Source organism: Coloeus monedula (genome assembly GCF_965178545.1).
Source record: "Coloeus monedula genome assembly, chromosome: 1".
Lineage (NCBI taxonomy): Eukaryota > Metazoa > Chordata > Aves > Passeriformes > Corvidae > Coloeus > Coloeus monedula.
This window is the reverse complement of record NC_138781.1, coordinates 75,339,327-75,356,857: the sequence shown is the minus strand read 5'-3', so window position 1 is coordinate 75,356,857 and position 17,531 is coordinate 75,339,327. Positions and strand designations below refer to the sequence as shown.

The 17,531-nt window shown below is 37.2% G+C and overlaps 1 protein-coding gene across 1 annotated transcript in view; it reads left to right on the top strand.

Annotated features, from left to right (window-relative positions):
• RELCH (RAB11 binding and LisH domain, coiled-coil and HEAT repeat containing) overlaps window positions 1-17,060 on the top strand; it is a 76,573-nt gene extending 59,513 nt beyond the window's left edge. The window contains exons 23-29 of the mRNA XM_082296494.1: window positions 2,453-2,535; window positions 3,463-3,526; window positions 5,063-5,201; window positions 5,569-5,685; window positions 6,710-6,798; window positions 11,153-11,223; window positions 15,359-17,060. Coding sequence (XP_082152620.1) covers window positions 2,453-2,535; window positions 3,463-3,526; window positions 5,063-5,201; window positions 5,569-5,685; window positions 6,710-6,798; window positions 11,153-11,223; window positions 15,359-15,479 — 684 coding nt within the window. The 3' untranslated portion in view covers window positions 15,480-17,060. The remainder of the gene's footprint in view (window positions 1-2,452; window positions 2,536-3,462; window positions 3,527-5,062; window positions 5,202-5,568; window positions 5,686-6,709; window positions 6,799-11,152; window positions 11,224-15,358) is intronic.
• Window positions 17,061-17,531: the final 471 nt, after the last annotated feature.

Here is a 17,531-nt window from a genome sequence, read left to right as displayed (position 1 = left end):
GAACAGTTAAGATTCTGAGCAGCACGGAGAGTGCAGGCCCAACTGCTTTGCCAAACCTTTACAGTCTTTTAAGGGTTGGAAGGACACAGAAGTATGTGGGGCCTTTCTACTCCTTTGCTCCTTTGGGGCAGGAGGCTTTGTGCTACCGTTTTTAAGCTCTAGTATGCGTAAGTAATGATTTAGAGGAATCAAAACAAGATAAAAATTTACATTGTCTGTCTCACTCTAACCTTACGTGCTGCTACATGGCTTTGCTCATCCAGCTGTTCCTGTTGCTTCTGTATTAATGTTTTTGGTCAGTAGTTTCCATTTGAATGCTGATACAAACAGATTTGATTGCTCTGGTTTGAACGTGAAGCACGTAGTTGAGTTATACATAAGCTTTGCTGGTCTGTTTGGGTTCAGGGCTAGGCACACATCTTCAGAATGACACTTGTATTATAAAGCATGTTTTACTTTCTGTATGATGGAACGCATCTGTTTATCATGCTTTACCATACTTAGAAATGTGGCAGACCAGAAGGGAATGAAGCTGAGATCATTCTACATTATTTGCTAATTATACAAATCCCAAGTGTTCGGTTTTTTTTTTTTTTCAAAGCACTGTATAACTGCTAGGCTTTTCTCAAAATGAAGGTTGGTAAAGAAAACTCAAGTCCCTGTTTGTCCAGGATTGAAAATTATAAGCATTCTCTATTTTAATAAATGTGAAAATAAGTAAAGCTGTATATGAGAGTAAAACCATCACAAGCAAACAACGAGCTATGTCCTTAAGAGCTGTTTGAAGAGTAGCCCCTGAACTCAACAGATTGGCACTTGGAGTTCTTGCCAGTGTAAATAATTGTGAAATGTATTAATGTTAAAATGTTGTAGTTGAACTGACATCCTAATACTTTCTGAATAACAAGTATAGGATGTTGCAATTTTGCTCCTCCAGGTGCTTTGCAGCAACAGTGTCTTATGTTTTTACTCTGCTTCTCCCCATTCTTCCTTCTCCAGTTATTGTCTGTGAGGCCACACTCTGTTCTATGTCTGTGTGCACTCATGCATGCATTCACATACAGGCACACACAAATGTTGCTTAATAAGAATGACTGCTTTATATGGAAGCTTCTGCAAAGTCAGGTTCCTTCCAATCTTTCACAACTTAATTTGGTTTAAATTCAGAGTTGGTAAAGCAGGAATGCTCTAACAAATAGCTGAATGTAAAATCTTCTCTAGTTAGAGGATGTAAATAATGCCTGGTTTTGGTGCTGATATACTGACAGCTACCACTTTTCCCAGGGGAAGATATTAGAATTTAATTTGTGTTCATTATGCAATATGAGTAATTAGACTATAGCTAAATATTAAAAAGACATTTCATATTTCTCATGTGAACTAACTGATAAGCTTTTTGTATTTATCTCCTAAAACCAGCAAATACATGCAGACTTCCTTACATGAGACACAAAATGTAAATATTTAATCTTTCCTCTTTTTATTGATTAATACAAAACCCACCATTTTGTTGAATATGAAAAAAATTTGCAGCTTGACATTTTTGAAAATTAGTAGGTTTTCATAGGAATAAAGCATGTAAAGGGCATCTGCAATATATGCAGCAAATGCTTGTGTATAGCTACATAGGTAATGTAAAAAAATCGCCTGGGAACATCTGGATTCAAACAACTTTGTTGTGTTCAGGGATAATGAATTTTACTGTGATTTCAAGCTTTAAACATTTGGGATGCACTGCAACAAATATATCTCTTAGTTTGCAAAAAGACTTGAGGAAATACACTTCATGGATAATTTAAGGGTTCTCCATTTTCTGCCTGCATAGACCAGCATGCATACTGCTTGGATGGTAGTTAAGTATCTAGTAGTCCTGAATGACTTTCAGGAAACCTTTTTGGCATCTGGGAAGGTGCTGTTTGTCATGTTGTAAAAGGTGTGAAAGGTAGCACTCAGTGTGGGGAAATCTACACACATCTGGCCTAGTCAAGACTTCCATATTGCATGTGACAGCCACCCACTATGATAAATGCTGTTGTATTGAGTTAGGAACAGCATTTACATGAAATTGTCAAATTCAAATTGACATTGCTTTAGTACTTAATTATGCATAACTTTATTTATAACTGTAATACATAATTACATTAGTATCTGAAATAAAGACATGCAGTTACTTGCTAAAGGGTTGAGTTCAAGTTTTAAAATATCTGAAAATAGAGAAAACATTGTATTGTTGAATTTGTCATGTTTGTGCTGATTGCCAGACCACTTTAGCTTTCTTCACTCCTTTGCATTTATGAAGCTCTAGTGTAGCAATATTTGCTTAGCTTCTAATTTTGGTTTGCTTTTTGTGTTTTTTCTTTCTCTCTCTTGGTTGTGCCGTTCTTCTTCCCATGATACTGTGCTCGCTCTTTCCGTGCATCACCTGTGATACCCCCCTGCTCCGACCATTCAGCTGTTGGTGAAGGGGGTACATGAAACTCTGGTAGCTCAGAGAGTTGTTCCTGCTCTCATTACTCTCTCCAGTGACCCTGAAATGTAAGTTCCCTGTCTTATATATCTAGCATCCCTCTTAATACATAGAAAGAAATAACCATCAGTTATGTCTCTTAATCTAGCTGAACAAAAATTGAATTACTTTTAAAGGAAAGTAACCTTTAAGTCACTTATTTCTAAATAAAAAGGTTTACTGCAACACCTGGAATTAAACTGTATAAAAATGCTGAAGAAACTTTAAATAGAAAACTTAAATCCATGTAATTTAATTTTTGTTTTGGTTTTCTATATTTAACCATGTTGTCAGTTTTCAAATTTGCTTACATCATTTCTAGCAGAAAGCTGGATACTATTATTCACTAATGTTATCAGCTTTGCTGCTGCAAAATTAAGTATCATCTGCATTAATGAAATGCAAAGTAGTTTTGGCTGCATCTCATTTCTGATAGACAACTGTGGCACTTCATTTCCTGGACATTCTGATGCGGTATTTCTTTCAAGCTAAAGAGGGATGCTTTGCTAATCTCACTAACAACTTGTTACTAACAGATGCTACAGCATGAGTAGAGTCTTAGTGGCTTTAAAGTCTTGTGTGGGTGACTAAACCAAGAACAACCCCAAGAGTCTGCCTGCCCATCCTCAGTCACAGCTAACCCAGTTCTTCAAGTTTACCAAAGCGTTTTTTATTGCATGTTGACTGGTTTACAGCTGACTCTTCGAGGCATGAGTGAAGCATTAGTTGACAAGCGGGTTGCTCCGGCCCTTGTTACCTTGTCCAGTGATCCTGAATTGTGAGTGTCAGACTGAGACCTTGAGTTAATCCTGTCTTTTTCCTGGTCTGCTTTTTTTTTTTTTTTTTTGTCATTGCTAGAAACTAATGTAACTTAAAAGTACTAATTTTTAAATTTTGCTCTAAGTAATTTTGTTCCTGGTGTTGAATACATCTTAAAGACTGCTCTTCCATTGTAGTTCAGTAAGGATTGCTACAATCCCTGCTTTTGGGACCATCATGGAAACTGTTACTCAGAGAGAGGTAAGATGCCTGTTGCCACCTGTGTTCTTGTAGCATAAGAAGTGGATGACTTTTATATAAATCCAGAGTAAAAGAAAGGGCAACTCATAAATTCTTTCTTTCTTTTGTTGTCATATTCTCTTCCAAAATGTTTTCTGGTTTTGCAATGGCCTTTTTTTTTTTTTTTTTTTTTAGACAAACCAACCCTCATAACTAACAAAAACATTTCCTTCTAAATCTCAAACAAACATAAACAAACAGAGACAGATAAGTAGAGGGGAGGCCTGTGCTAGAAGATGGTAAATCCCATGCTCAGAATGTTTTTTTAAAACCTTCTCCAGTACAGTTGTGAAATCTAACTCAGTTATTTCCAAATGAAATAGTTCTATTTTAAAATGGTGACCAAAAACGTCTGCATAAGTATCTTGTACTATTTTAGATGCTTTAGGATATCCTGCTTGGCTCCCCAGTACTTTAGAAGAGCACAAGACTCTTGTTGTTCCATTCATATCTGCTGGTTTAGCCCTTGGTGTCTGAGATGGCACTGAAAGACATAATGACATTACCAAAGTATTCCTTGAAGATAATGTAGAGATGCAATTCCTTCTTGTTTTTTAAATGATGATACTATGGTAAAAGATAAGAATTCTGAAGATACTCAGGATTCTGCTGTAAGCAGTAGAAAGCTGGATTTTGTTTCATATAACAACTGTGCAATCCAATTGCTTCTGTAAGTCCTTGCAGCTTTTTGCAGAGCTTGCATTCTTCCCGTAATTTCAACACATTCTAAAAGAATGTGTTTGAGGAAATGTGAGTAATGTGAGTCAAGTCAGTGATGACTCACACGTACTTGGAAGATGGAAAAGTTAGAATTTTGTAGCTTGGAATGCATGCCTATAATCAGTTGGGAAGAATATTGTTTTGCTACCACACAGAAATTACTGTATCCATTGCACTAATTATAATAAGCCTTAGAGTACAGAGGTGATAGCACCTTCCAAAATGTATCATAAAATGTTACTTTTTCAACTTTGAATGCAAATTAGATACTTATGTCATCTTATTTTCAGTTTTCTAGCCTTTTGCTGAAGAAATCTTTTTAATTCCATTGATTTTGTGATGGTTACTTTTGAATCTCTGTCCTCTGCAACAACATTTTCAGCCTATTAATTGAGATACATTACAAAAAACTCCATTACTTAAGCTGTAATTAAACAGGAAAACTCTGTATTTAGTAGTAGTAAGAGGGAAACTGTAATAGGAGGTGCAAAAGAGAGTATCAGACTCAAGGAAACCTCAGGAGGAAAGATCAGCTGTATGGAAGCACCTGTCTGTTGTTAAAAGATAGATCAGATTAAAACCCTGGAAACAGTCTTTAAAACATAGAGGTGCATTTATGAGCTTGGAACATCTGCTAGAAAAAAATCTGTAAATAAGAAAAAAATCCAAGATCTGTCATTTGAAATAAGGAAGGTTATAAACATACTCTGAACCTATCTTAACAATTTCTAGCATCTTCATTCTTTTGTGTTTTCTGTTTCTCTGGAAATATTTAAGCTTCTGGAGAGAGTAAAAATGCAGCTGGCATCTTTCCTGGAGGACCCTCAGTATCAAGACCAATATTCTTTACATACAGAAATCATAAAAACGTTTGGAAGAGTTGGACCTAATGCTGAGCCCAGATTTAGAGATGAATGTAAGTTGCATTCATGGGAAGATGCAGCTAATAGGTATGCTGGTTATATGAAGGGGTTTTCCTTTTTTTTCTGTAAACAGTTACTATTTCAAAGGTAATAATAAAAAGATACTCAAAGGTATCTTTTTATTTTAGGTGGTGCTACCACAAATTTTTATTTCAAGTTTGAGTCAATCATTAAATGTGCAAGGGCAATCCCATCAAAAGCAATTGTTTGCAGTTCATGCATGCTGGTGTGTTTCAGGTGCCTGCAGTTGCTGCATAGCACCTGTTTAATGCTAAACAAGTCTGTGGAAAGAAGACAACTTACTTGTGTACCACGTGTGTACTTGTGAACCACAACTTACTTCTGTATTTACTTTTCCAGTTGTTATTCCACACTTGCACAAGTTAGCCTTGGTCAACAACCAGCAGTCTGTTGATTCGAAGAGACTGGATATCGCTACCCACCTGTTTGAATCCTACAGTGCTCTTTCCTGTTGTTGTATCCTTTTTTCTGGGGAAGTTTAGCTGTTTTTTCTCTGGTGCTGAGAGAAGTTTAATATTTGGGAAATAAATAAGTTTGTCCTTGAATCTGTGATGTAAAACATGATCTATTCAGCATAAGGGAGAGGTTTTCAGAGATGGTGAATATCATGGATTAGCTGGACATCAGGTGCCCACCAAACCACTCCCACTCCCCTCCTCAGCAGGATGGAGTGAGGGTGGGGGAGAAAATCAGATGGAGGAAAACCTCGTTGGTCAAAATAAAGGCAGTTTAATAGAGCATAAGCCATGCACGGAAGCAAAGCAAAACAGAAGATTTATTCTCTATTTTCCATCAGCAAGCAATGTCCAGCTATTTCCTGGGAGTTAGGGCTTCAGCACATGTAGCAGTTGCTCTGGAAGACAAACATCATAATAACAAATGGACTCTGCCCCCGTTCCTACTTTCTCTTAGTTTTTATATCTGAGCAGGCATCATATGGTATGGAACATCCCTCTGGTCAGTTTGGGTCAGCTGTCCAGGCTGTGTCCCCTCCCAAGATCTTGCCCATCCCCAGCTTGCTAATGGGGGGAATGTTGAGAGACAGCACTGATGCTGTGCCAGCACTGCTCAGCCGAAGCCGAAGCACTGCTGTGTTCTCAACACCTTTCTAGGTACCAGAGCAAAGCACAGCACTGAGGGCTGCTGTGCAGAACATGAACTCCAGCTCAGCCAGACCCCATACAGTGGAACCCCATAGATCCTTTAAGAAACAAAGCTGCAAAAACAAAACTCTTAAACTTAACCAATAAATCAAGAAAAAATATTAAAATAATTGTATGGATGTATGAAATACATTATGTTAAATATGTTTAAGATCTTTTTTCCTTTTTATGAGTCATGAAGTGTCAAACGCTATTCCATTTTCTTAGTTTTGCTACTGTCCTTGTGTTCCATAGAAGGACGTTATCAGAGGACAGAAAACAAAAAAGTGTAATTTCAGAAGGCAATCCTTATAATACCTTAACAACCTGGATTTTAGTTATTTCAGAGGATTTAATGGTCAATCACTTTTTACCAGGACTGAAGTGTTTACGAACTGACATGGAACATCTCTCTCCAGAGCATGAGGTGAGCAGCTCTGTTTACTAACTGAGTATGAGATGTAGGTGGCAGAAGTTGAAATGTAATGGCATTTAAAACCAGAAGTTAAGGAGAGCTGCTCCTAAGTGGTATCAAAACATGGCATTGAGGAGTTTTTTTTATAAGGGTCACATGATTCCAACACCAGTAAAATCTTGTAAAATGTATTTCGAAGCTGAGGACCTCTGCAGACAAATACTCAATTGTCAGAAATGCATGTAAAAACACAGGTCTTCCTAGACTGAAGAAAAAGGAAACATTTTTACCGTCCTTAAGGTAATCAAACAAAGGATACACTAAAATCAATGGCTACAATATATCCGCGGAAATGCCGGTGAAACTTGGTGCAGTGCCGGAAAGAAACTATAAGGATTAGGGAAGTAGAGTCCTAAAATACCTGAGATACACTTCATATCTGGAGTACTGTGTCCAGTTTGGGCTCCCCAGTACAGAAGCATGGTATTAGTGGAGAGAGTCCAGTGATGGGCTGCAGGAGAGAATGAGAGAGCTGGGCCTGTTCAGCCTGGAGAAGAGAAGGCTTGGGTGAATTTTATCAGTGTACAGATAATACCTGAAGAGAAGGTCCAATGAGAACAGATCCAGGCTATTCTCAGTGGTGCCCAGTGACAGGAGCAGAGACCATGGGCAGAGTTGGGGGTTTTTTTTTATTGTGAGAATGACTGAGCAGTGGCACACATTGTCCAAAGATTGTGGAGTCTCCGTGCTTGGATACTCAAAAGCCATCTGGACATGTTCTTCCTGGGCATTTGGCTTCAGATGGCCCTGCTTGAGCAGGAGTTGGACCAGATGATCTTCCAGAGGTCCTTTCCAACCTCAGCCACTGTGATTCTGTGAATTGTAAAGAGCAGATTAAAAGAAGCAGACAGGACAACAACATGGGAGTGAACAAGATCTTCTCTGGTAGTGGGAGCTTACAGAAAGCAGCAAAAAACAAAAAAAGTTAGCAGAAGTCAACTTGAGCAACTTGAAATTCTTGGCTATATGTACTTTTTTGGTACGTCCTTGAAGAGGTTGAATACTAACAGAGATTGAAACAAAGAGATGTCATTTAGTTGCATGTTGGGGAAAATCTTAACAGGATGGACCTTTCAAGGAATGGAGGAAAAGATTTAATCGGAATGTACAGAGGAATATTGTTGTAGTCTTTGAAGGTTAATACTGCACTTTCATGACTTACTTTGTATGTGAGAAAATTAATTTATTTTCCATGTGTTTGCAAAAGTGACTGAATTGAGATTACTGTATTCTCTAGGAGTCCTAAGTTCTTATATTCAGTAACAAAGTTTCTTCTTCCAGTTACATTTTCTATCTAAAAGCCTGTAGTATCAATCTTATTTTCTGTATATTATTGGAAGAACTTTTCAACCTGAAAGGAAAGAATCTGAGTCAAGGAGGCTGAGTTGGAAGGAACAGTAGTCACCTGAGCATCACTCAAAGGCAACAGAATTGTGTTTCCTTACCACAAGCAGCACTGGAGATGTGGCAGTGATAGGTACTCTGTGTTCAGAGAGAGCTGGAAGATGGACTGGGAAGTCTTAAGCATATGTCTGAAAGCTGCAGTAGGCAAAAGTTTCATTTTCTTTCACTAATGGGATCACTGATACAAATATTGCTACTTCATTTTTGTAGTTAGTGTAACTTCTAAGATTTAAAGACACAGTTCAAAAGATGCCCTGAATTAGAACAAGAGGTTTGATTGAGTTTGAGGACTGGAATAGGATTAAAAATAAATCAGTAAGTAAAGACAGCTCTCAATCCTCCATTACCACATTCTGCATTACTGTGTGTGACTTCAGGCATAATGCCAAGTGCTTTGTTTTTTTAGCCAGAGAGAAATATAAAATTAAAAATATTTACTCCTGCTCCAGTGGGCTAGAAAACTCACTACAGGCTTTACAATTTTTATCCATTTTTTTGTATAAATGGGTATCTGGTGCTTGATCAGCTTCCTGCTTCAACAGGATGTTTGTAGGCATCATGATAGAGGCTTTTGAGGCCCCAGTGAGTTCTAGTGTCTGTCTTGGTAGCCTTCTCTCTTAAAATCATGTTTTCTGAAATGAATGCCATTTACTGGCTCAAATAATTAGACATTTGCATAAACAGAACTAAGCCTTTTTTCATTATTTTGGCTACTGTGGTGTTATTCCTTATTCAAATGGCATATCACTTCACAAACACACATTTTCTAAATTACAGAGCCTTAGCTCTAGTGTCAGTACAGAGTTTATGCTCATCTTGGAATGGGTAACATTGTGGAATTGGCTTGTGTGGTCCTATCAGGCAGCATTTACCACTCATACTTCATACTTGTTTTCCTTTCTTTCGTATAAATGAAAGTGTAAGTTGGGCATTTAGGTCAGACCTTCTCATCTTTAAAAGAAACATTTCACCTTGTGCACTTTACCAGCATCTCTAGTTCAATGTCAAGTCCCTTCTTCCTCATTTTCCACTTGCCTTCTATGGGTTTTCAAAGTAACTGGATTTGGGTTGCATGATAGTGCGTCAGTACTTGATAAAAATATTTAGTCCATATACTGCAGTATTGTTTATAAGACTTAAGCATGTTAAGTCTCTTAAGTGTCCCTAAATATAGTTAGTACTCTAAAATATCTCTCTCTAAGGAGATGCAATTTCATAATCAGTCCTATGACCGAATAAAGAGAACCCAAGGGAATAGCTCTGAGCAGTATATGCAAAGCCATAATGTAGAAATTTAGAAATTAATTTGGGGAAGAGGGAAAAATTGCTCCACTTCATCCAAGAATTACACAGCCTTCCCAGAAGGAGCTGTGCAATGGATGGGAACTCTATCGTGTTATTGAAATGATCCTGGGTCCTTGACGAATTATTCTCCCCTTTGATCAAGACTTTATGTTGTTGATATTGGAACATCTGGATTCAGATAGATGTACAAAAATGTAGGGAAACTCCAGTGCACAGGTAGAAATGCTGAGTAACAAAAAGTATGGTGACTGTGCTTAACAATTTCAGGGCTTTTTTGATACAGAACAAAAAGCTTTCTTTTTCTCTGGAATTCTGAATGTATTTCTCTTGTACCTCTGTACTCTTGAGCATTAAGTATTTGTATAACATTTTATGTAAATGGAGGACAGCAAATTTAGCAGGAAGAGCTATAGTCCAGTTTGACTGCCACTCTCTGAAACACTCAAGGGTATGTAACACCTGCTACCTAAAATGTTTCAAAATGCTGAAGTAATACTTGTGGAGAAATAGAGTGAGCAGTGGCACAGATCTGCAGACCAGGCCACATTTTATCAGCGTAATTAATGGTTGTGCTGCAGATGTCCAAAGTGACTTGACAGAAACCAGCATTTTAATGTATACAAATACATTTAAAAATAGTTACCAGTTGGTAGTAACCATTAGTGACTGACCTGTATTTTAGAGACTGGAAATAGGTTTTTTCCTTTGTTGTATATATTCAGGTTTGGTAAGACACTACTAATTTTAATTGCTTGTAGCTTTTAGATTTTAAATTTAGTGTCTTAAAAAAATATTTAGCTTTTTTCTGAGCTGTGAGCAGAGGAATTTTCCATTTATGCAGTGTGTATATATATATATTTATAGTTTCATACTTTGCATTCTAACTCTTTTGCCTAAATGTTTCAAATGCTTTTGTCTTAATGTTTTAAAACAGTACCGTTGTGAACAGGGCAGGGAGGCATTTACCTGTCCCATGAATTAATTGTAGGATTTTCTTACTCTTTTTTTTTAAAGCCTACTATTGGGAATCATTCCTTTATTTTTGGAGAAATCTAAAAATGTCAGTGTGGAGGTGTTTTCAGTCTTAAATACTCTGCAGAAACCTTTAGCACTGTAATTGCTTAAATAAAGGAAAAAAGCCAGGAGTCACAGGAACTCTGGAAGGCACCAGTGGAATGATACTGAGTTGATTTTAGCACTTCCTTCCATTAAGAGGTTGTCTTAGGATGCCATCACACTTTTTTCTTTTCTTGCTTTTTCTTTCATGCATAATGTTAATAAAGATATAGTGTGTCACAGAAGTGAGTGCTTTAACTTTGTTTTTAAAAGCCTAAGGTAAAAGGAGGGAGTCTTGAACTTCTGTAACTATTTGGAAAATGTTTTCTTCTTTAAGTTGTTTTGAACGTTTTTGTTGTTTCTAACCACAAGGCATTATCAGATAACTGGAACTCAAAGGCACTTGAAAAAAAAACAGGGAAACATTTTAAACAGTTCTGCTAATGTCAGAATCATTTGCAGAGTAGATTTCATAAGAAGTATTAATGTAAAAGGAAGAATGTCAAATGTCATGTATCTCTCTCTTCCTTATGTGTCTTAGGTTATTTTGAGTTCTATGATAAAAGAATGTGAACAGAAAGTGGAAAACAAGACCGTCCAAGAACCACAAGGGTAAGACTTCCACTTCCCTTTTTTTATGTGCCTCCGGAGTAATTCTGGAGAGTTCTGCAAAGTGTATTCCATAATGGTGTCCAAGGTTTGTGACCTGAAATCCTGCACTGACATATGCTGTATTTGAAAACAGATTTTAGAAACTTTAATAAAGTGGTTCTTTCTGTCTTCAGTGTAAAACACAGGACAACAAATTTTTTTATAGGGATTATGTTCTTTGTTCTCAATTTTTTATTCATTTAAAGCAGTATTTAAATTTCTGTCCTGAATGGAGAAAGCAGGGAGTGCCTGGCTAAGTGCTTAGAGCAGTGTATGTAGCAGACACTTTGCCACCCATGGGGGTGGCAGCCTGCAGGCTGAGGGAATTGTTCTGGTTCTGGGAATGGCTTGCTTCAGGCTGCTGTCCTGGTTCATGTGTGACTGGTGCACATGAGAACAGTTTCTTCAGTGTATCAACTGAGTGTGCTGGCTAGGAAGTATGCTGCCTTTGGGAAAATGCCACCTGTGTTGCACTTTGGTAAAACATCCTTTCCACAAACAGAGCAAACCCAGCTCTCCAGGGAGGCATCAGACACATGGTGCATGTGCATCCATTTGCCTCACATGGTAGAGATGGTATCATATGTGTGCATTTCTGATAACAAAAGTAACCAACAGACCCACGTGGGACATGGAAATTTGGAAAGTTCAGTGTCATTACAATGAGTTGTATGTGCTCTGTTGCCTGCTTATTGCCTGGAATGACGTGCCAGCAGGTAAATTCTTGTGGATTGTTATATAGCTTAATAAATCCTTAGCAGTGTTGCCAGGAAGAGTGTGAGAAGGTATCTGAATAGAGAATCTGTTCTCAATCACAATACTTTGTCACGAGAATTGAGACAGTTATTTAAGCTTGTTCATGTCATGCTTCCTTATCTGTTAGAAACTGATAGAATTTACTTCTTGAAAGAGCTTGCCCATAGTCCTGGAAGCAACTGGTAGTTTGAGAATGACTAAAGTGGGACAGGTGTACAAGAATTGAACAGAAGCGTGAAGTAGAAAAAGGGTCAGTCTCTCATGCACGACGTAAAATACTTCAGGCTTTACTAGTAGTAAATACTTCAAAATCAGCCAGTCCTATTAAGCCATTGCAGAAACAGATAAATCCAAACCTGATACAACATCTAGTGTATTTTCTTCTAGAATGCAGCTGCTGAAAACTAAGATATGCAAAGGATAAGTCTTCGCAATGTGTTCCTTTGTTCTTTAATTAGCCTTCCCCTTTCTTATTCAAAATCAGGCTATGGTTGCAGTCTTGTACTGTACAAAATTAACAAGAAATATTTTACCACTGAAGAAATGACCTTTTCATATACATAAATATCTCTGTTTTCTTGCTAAGCCTTTGCTAATTTCAGTTCCTAATTTCAGTGACAAATACATATTTGACAAAGGATTTAAATGCAGCTGGGATATAAATTACTGGGGTTTGTTAACAGCATGGGAATGCATGTACAGAAATCAAAATGGATGCAAAAGCAATCATAAGATGTTGTTATCTTGTCTTTTCCCTTTACTCTTAGAAAAAGTTGGTCAAATGATACGGGATCAAAGAAATAGGTTTTTTCAGAACTTTGCAATTTTAAGTATTGGATAGCCAATTCTGTTAAACATTTTATTTAGTAATTAACAAGGTATTTCAATCATGGGCAACAACTTATGTTTCAAACTGATTGTTATAAAATGCCCACCAGGAATGTTTGTTTTGGCCTAGAGCTTCCCCATAAAACAGGCAGAACTCTGTGTTAACATCTGATTCATCTACACACCAGGAAAAAATTTGATGTTTACACATTATTTTTGTTTGTGGGTTGGGTTTTGTTTGGGTTTTTAAATAATGAATAAATGCAAGGACTTTTCTGTGGGACTGATTGTTTCTAACAAGATATACTATTGCTGTGTTGGGTTCTTTGATTATTTTTTAAAGGTGTGAGACTCAAATTATTCAATTTCATATTAATTTTTACTAAGTTTAAATATTCAATTTGCATAGTAATGGAAGTACTTTGGGGGCATATTTAAATTTTTAAGTATGCTGGGTGCTGTGGATTATGTTTCTATTTACAGTTACATAGTATTAGAAAACATGAACAACTTGACTCTGCAGTTGTTAATTTTTAATTTTTGACATCAGATGGCTGATACCCCCAAACTGTTTCAAAAATCAATGGAATACTTCCTTGTTTTTCTCAAACTTATATGGGATCATTAGAATAATGAAAGCACAGTTTGTTTAAAACTACAGGTTTGTCACCAGTTGCTAGGCTTTCTTTTCTGAAGTGAGCAGTTTTATTTTCTTAATGCTGCTAATGCTTGGAATGTACAGTATTTCCCAAATAAGTTTTTGTAGCTACACACAATTCCAGGATACCTCATAGTCTGAGATAGCTTCTTGTCCTTAACCAGCTGACAGTGAGTGTAAACTGTTATTTACATAATTTATATGGCCTTGCTTTATCATGAAATCAAAGGGAATTGCATAAGACATCCATCTTACAGTGGCAGTAATTTCTCTGCTGAGTTTTATCAGTTGGAAATATGTGATTCATTAGTTGACTGGAGATGTTTAATCAAGCCAAAGATGTCTGGCTGCCTGATTGTTCCTGAAATAAATATTTTACTTTAAAAGTTTATAATTAAACTATCTGCAAATCCACAGTACAGCTTTAGTGAAAAGCTTCCCCTTTATTTTTAAGGTGCTTTAAAAAGAACCAGAAATGGTTATCACTAAGCATCTTTTCTTTGTGGTGTGAAATGGGAGAAAGTACTGGGTGCATCCCTTCTACCTTTGAAGAAATCATTCAAGTTCTGTTGAAACAATTCAGAGTTAACTTCAGTTTGATCTCCTTGATGCAAGTGTATCTAACAGAACTGTTTATAACTTTTCAGACTGAAAGGTCAGTTCCTGGAATCTGGCCTTTGCCAGTAAGACAGATTTTGTGGTCTTAGCTATAATTTTGAAATGCAGAGTCCATGCTGAGTTCACAAGGGAGAATTTATTTGGTAGTGTTTTCTAAAACTGTCCTTGACTATTGTTGAAAAACGCTTGACATTTTGACTACAAATATAGGAAATACGGAATATTTATTAATATTCCTGCTATGTGTATCTGCTCTATCTTGAGACAGATGACTCTTGCTGTGCTAAACAGTCATATATATCTGAAGTTGAGCTCACTGATATGTTGTTAATTTTAAAAAAAAAATCTGTAAATTTCACAGCATTAGGATAATTTCTTAACCTATTGTTCAAAGCTTAGCATCTTGTAGCTTCAGCATTGATTGGATTGCTCCTTCCAGTCCAGTTTGTGGGAAACCTACAGACTCTCTATTGTCCTATCTAGTATGTCTCAAGTAGGAATATCCAAGCACAGGTAATAGGAGCCACATTGACAACAACCAGAAGGAGAAGCTCCTTACCCATCAAGAGGCTGACCCAGTAGGACTCAGAGTGGGGTTTGCAAGAAATTTATAAGGAGATCAAAGGAAAGCTGATTAAGTAATGTAAAATAAAGATTTATTGAGAGTTACTAGGTTGAAAATCCTCACGAATTTTCAACTCTGCTCGGGTGCAAGTAGTTAGAAAATAAAGAGTTGAAAATTAAGGAGAGAGCTCACTGTTTTGTAGTTACCTTGCTTTTGCTTTTCTGTACACATCTGCTAATGGTCACCGTTGGGGGCAGGGTACTTGAGTTAGAAAGGTCTGTGTCTGAACTAATAGTGTTGAACTTTGACTAAATAAACATAAGGATTGACATTTCTGGTGAGAAGGCAAAGCCAGTCCTTCACAGAGGTATTTGTCACTACAGCAATTCCCAAACAGGTAGCGAATGCTAGTGTGGTGACATCCAAAGCTACTAAAAATTAGTGTGCACAAAAATATTTTACCATTTTCACAGGCACTGTGAACACATTATAATCAATTTAACAGTGTATATATGGAACTAAGTAGTGATGGGTTTTCAATTCTTCTTCACAGACTGGTCTTTTTTGTTGAGACCTCTGAAACACAAAGACAGTTGCTTAATAAGTAACATAACAGCATAACGTTCTTTTTAATTTGTAGTCTTATGCCACTAAATGTTTTCCTTTCCTAGCTCAATGTCAATTGCAGCGAGCCTGGTGAGTGAAGATACAAAGACCAAGTTTTTGAACAAAATGGGTCAGCTGACTACATCAGGTGCAATGTTGGCTAATGTGTTCCAGAGGAAGAAGTAAGATGGGAGAAGGAACTCCCAGCTAACACTAAGGTGGACCTCACAGAGACTGGTTCCTGTACTTGAAGTACTTGCCTTTTAATTTCTTCTGTCTTATGTTCTTGTAGTATAATTTTATTCTAACCTCCAAAGATATTTGCACTGCTTTTGAATATCGCTGTGTATCTGTTAATTTTGGGTTAACTGTGGTTGATATAAAACTGAAATCATAGTCTGTACCAAGTCCCTGTTCTGTGTTCTTGTCTTTCCAGCATAATTTTTTTTATATAGTGGAAGGTTTTGGTTTTTTTTATTTTCGGACAGGATATCAGCAAATATCTGTATTATACATGGAGCTATTCTGACGGTACTTAAAATAATGTAAATTTGAAGTCATTGTCATGAAGTAATAAAAGTGGAGATGACTTATGTATTTAAATTATGAGAGAGTAATGCAGATTTTTTAATTATGTTTCTAAAAAGAAGAGGAAGAGCCACCAGCATTTGTCTGTGCTTCTAGGGTTGTTTTTGTAAGTATTGTGCATCTTGAATCCAGAGGAATTGCAGTATCTTATGTATGAGACTGCTTGCACTGCATCAGTCTGCAGGGAATGCTCATGTTTCAAATGCTTTATGCTGACATTGTAAATGCTGTACAAAGTCCTTCAGATAAAATTCTCACATCTATGTGGTTTTTTGAGGGATTTCTTTTCTTTTGTTGAGTTTTTTGTTTTATTTTAAAGCACTTTACAAGTCCACACATCCACAGGCACTTCCATTAAGTAAAGGAAAAACATGATTAATAAATACTAATAAATGTGTAAGCTACTACACAGGGTCCCCAGTATAGTTCTGCAGGCAGAGGAAACCTTATGCAGGAGAGAGACAGCTCACAGCTGCACTCAGTGTGCAGTTCTGCGAACTGTGACAACTGAAGATACTGTGTTGTTTAGATTGAATTTCAGTTCATATTTAATTTTGGAGTATTTGAAATTATGTTGAGTTTGATGTGCAGTTTCTTTAAAATGTTAAGTAGACTTGACTACATACTTTTTGAAAATGACGTTACAGGGAGGATATTCAACAACTACTAAATACTTTTGTTTGCAAGGAAGCATTAACAACTAAATCCTTTTCTTCTTACACAGCACTTTTTTTCCCCCTCTCTATGTCAATGTAAGCTTCTGAAAGTAAACTCAAGTGCATGCATGAACTGGTGTGAGGTAGCAATATATAAAAGCTCAGGCATTCTCTGACATGGTACCACTGAGCTGGAAGTATGGACATCTTTGAGGACAGGGAAAGCAAAAAGAGTGAGGGAATAAAATATTCCCTCCTGAAACAGAATAGGGATGGAATAGCACATCGGGTATCAGCCTTAGATGGAAATAATGGAAATAACTTGAGGCTCCTGAGTGCTTCATGTTTGTGCCTGTGCTGTTGCCTGCCACGTTTGTGTTGTGACAGGGCCTGTTGCTCACGTGTGCACCATCCATCCCCTTACACTGCACTGATGAAGCATTTTTTTGGAGGTTACAGACAGCTCCATGCCTTTGTTTTGCTCGTTACCATGAAAGTATGCTTTTAGCAGACTGACTGTGAAATGGAGACATTCCTGAGGAATGGGAAGTGGTGACATTCCTCTCTATTGTTCTGTTGTCAATAAAAAGTTTTGTATACCTGCCTTGTCTTGTTACTTCTGCTCTTCCCTGAATAAGATTATCACATCAGCAGAGCTATTACAGGAGAGACCTCTAATGCACAGAAAGTCCTTAGCCTTAACTCTTTTTACATAGCAGCTGGTAGATGGAACTTGCTCAATTTCCTATCTGTGTACTTGGCTTCTAGACATGCAGCTTCACTGCCATTTTCATGCAGGGTCTCCTCCTGTGTCTCCTGTGTTACAGTTTTGGTTTGGGGCTTTTTTCTCCTTCTCTTTCTGACTTCTCCTGCAGTTGCAGTGCCAGAGACAGCTTTGTAGGCATGAGACTGAAATAACACATCCATGGTTAAGCTTCTGTTTTCCAAAGCGGGGCTGCTCACCTACACTGAACTTCATCCGGTGTTTGGAAAA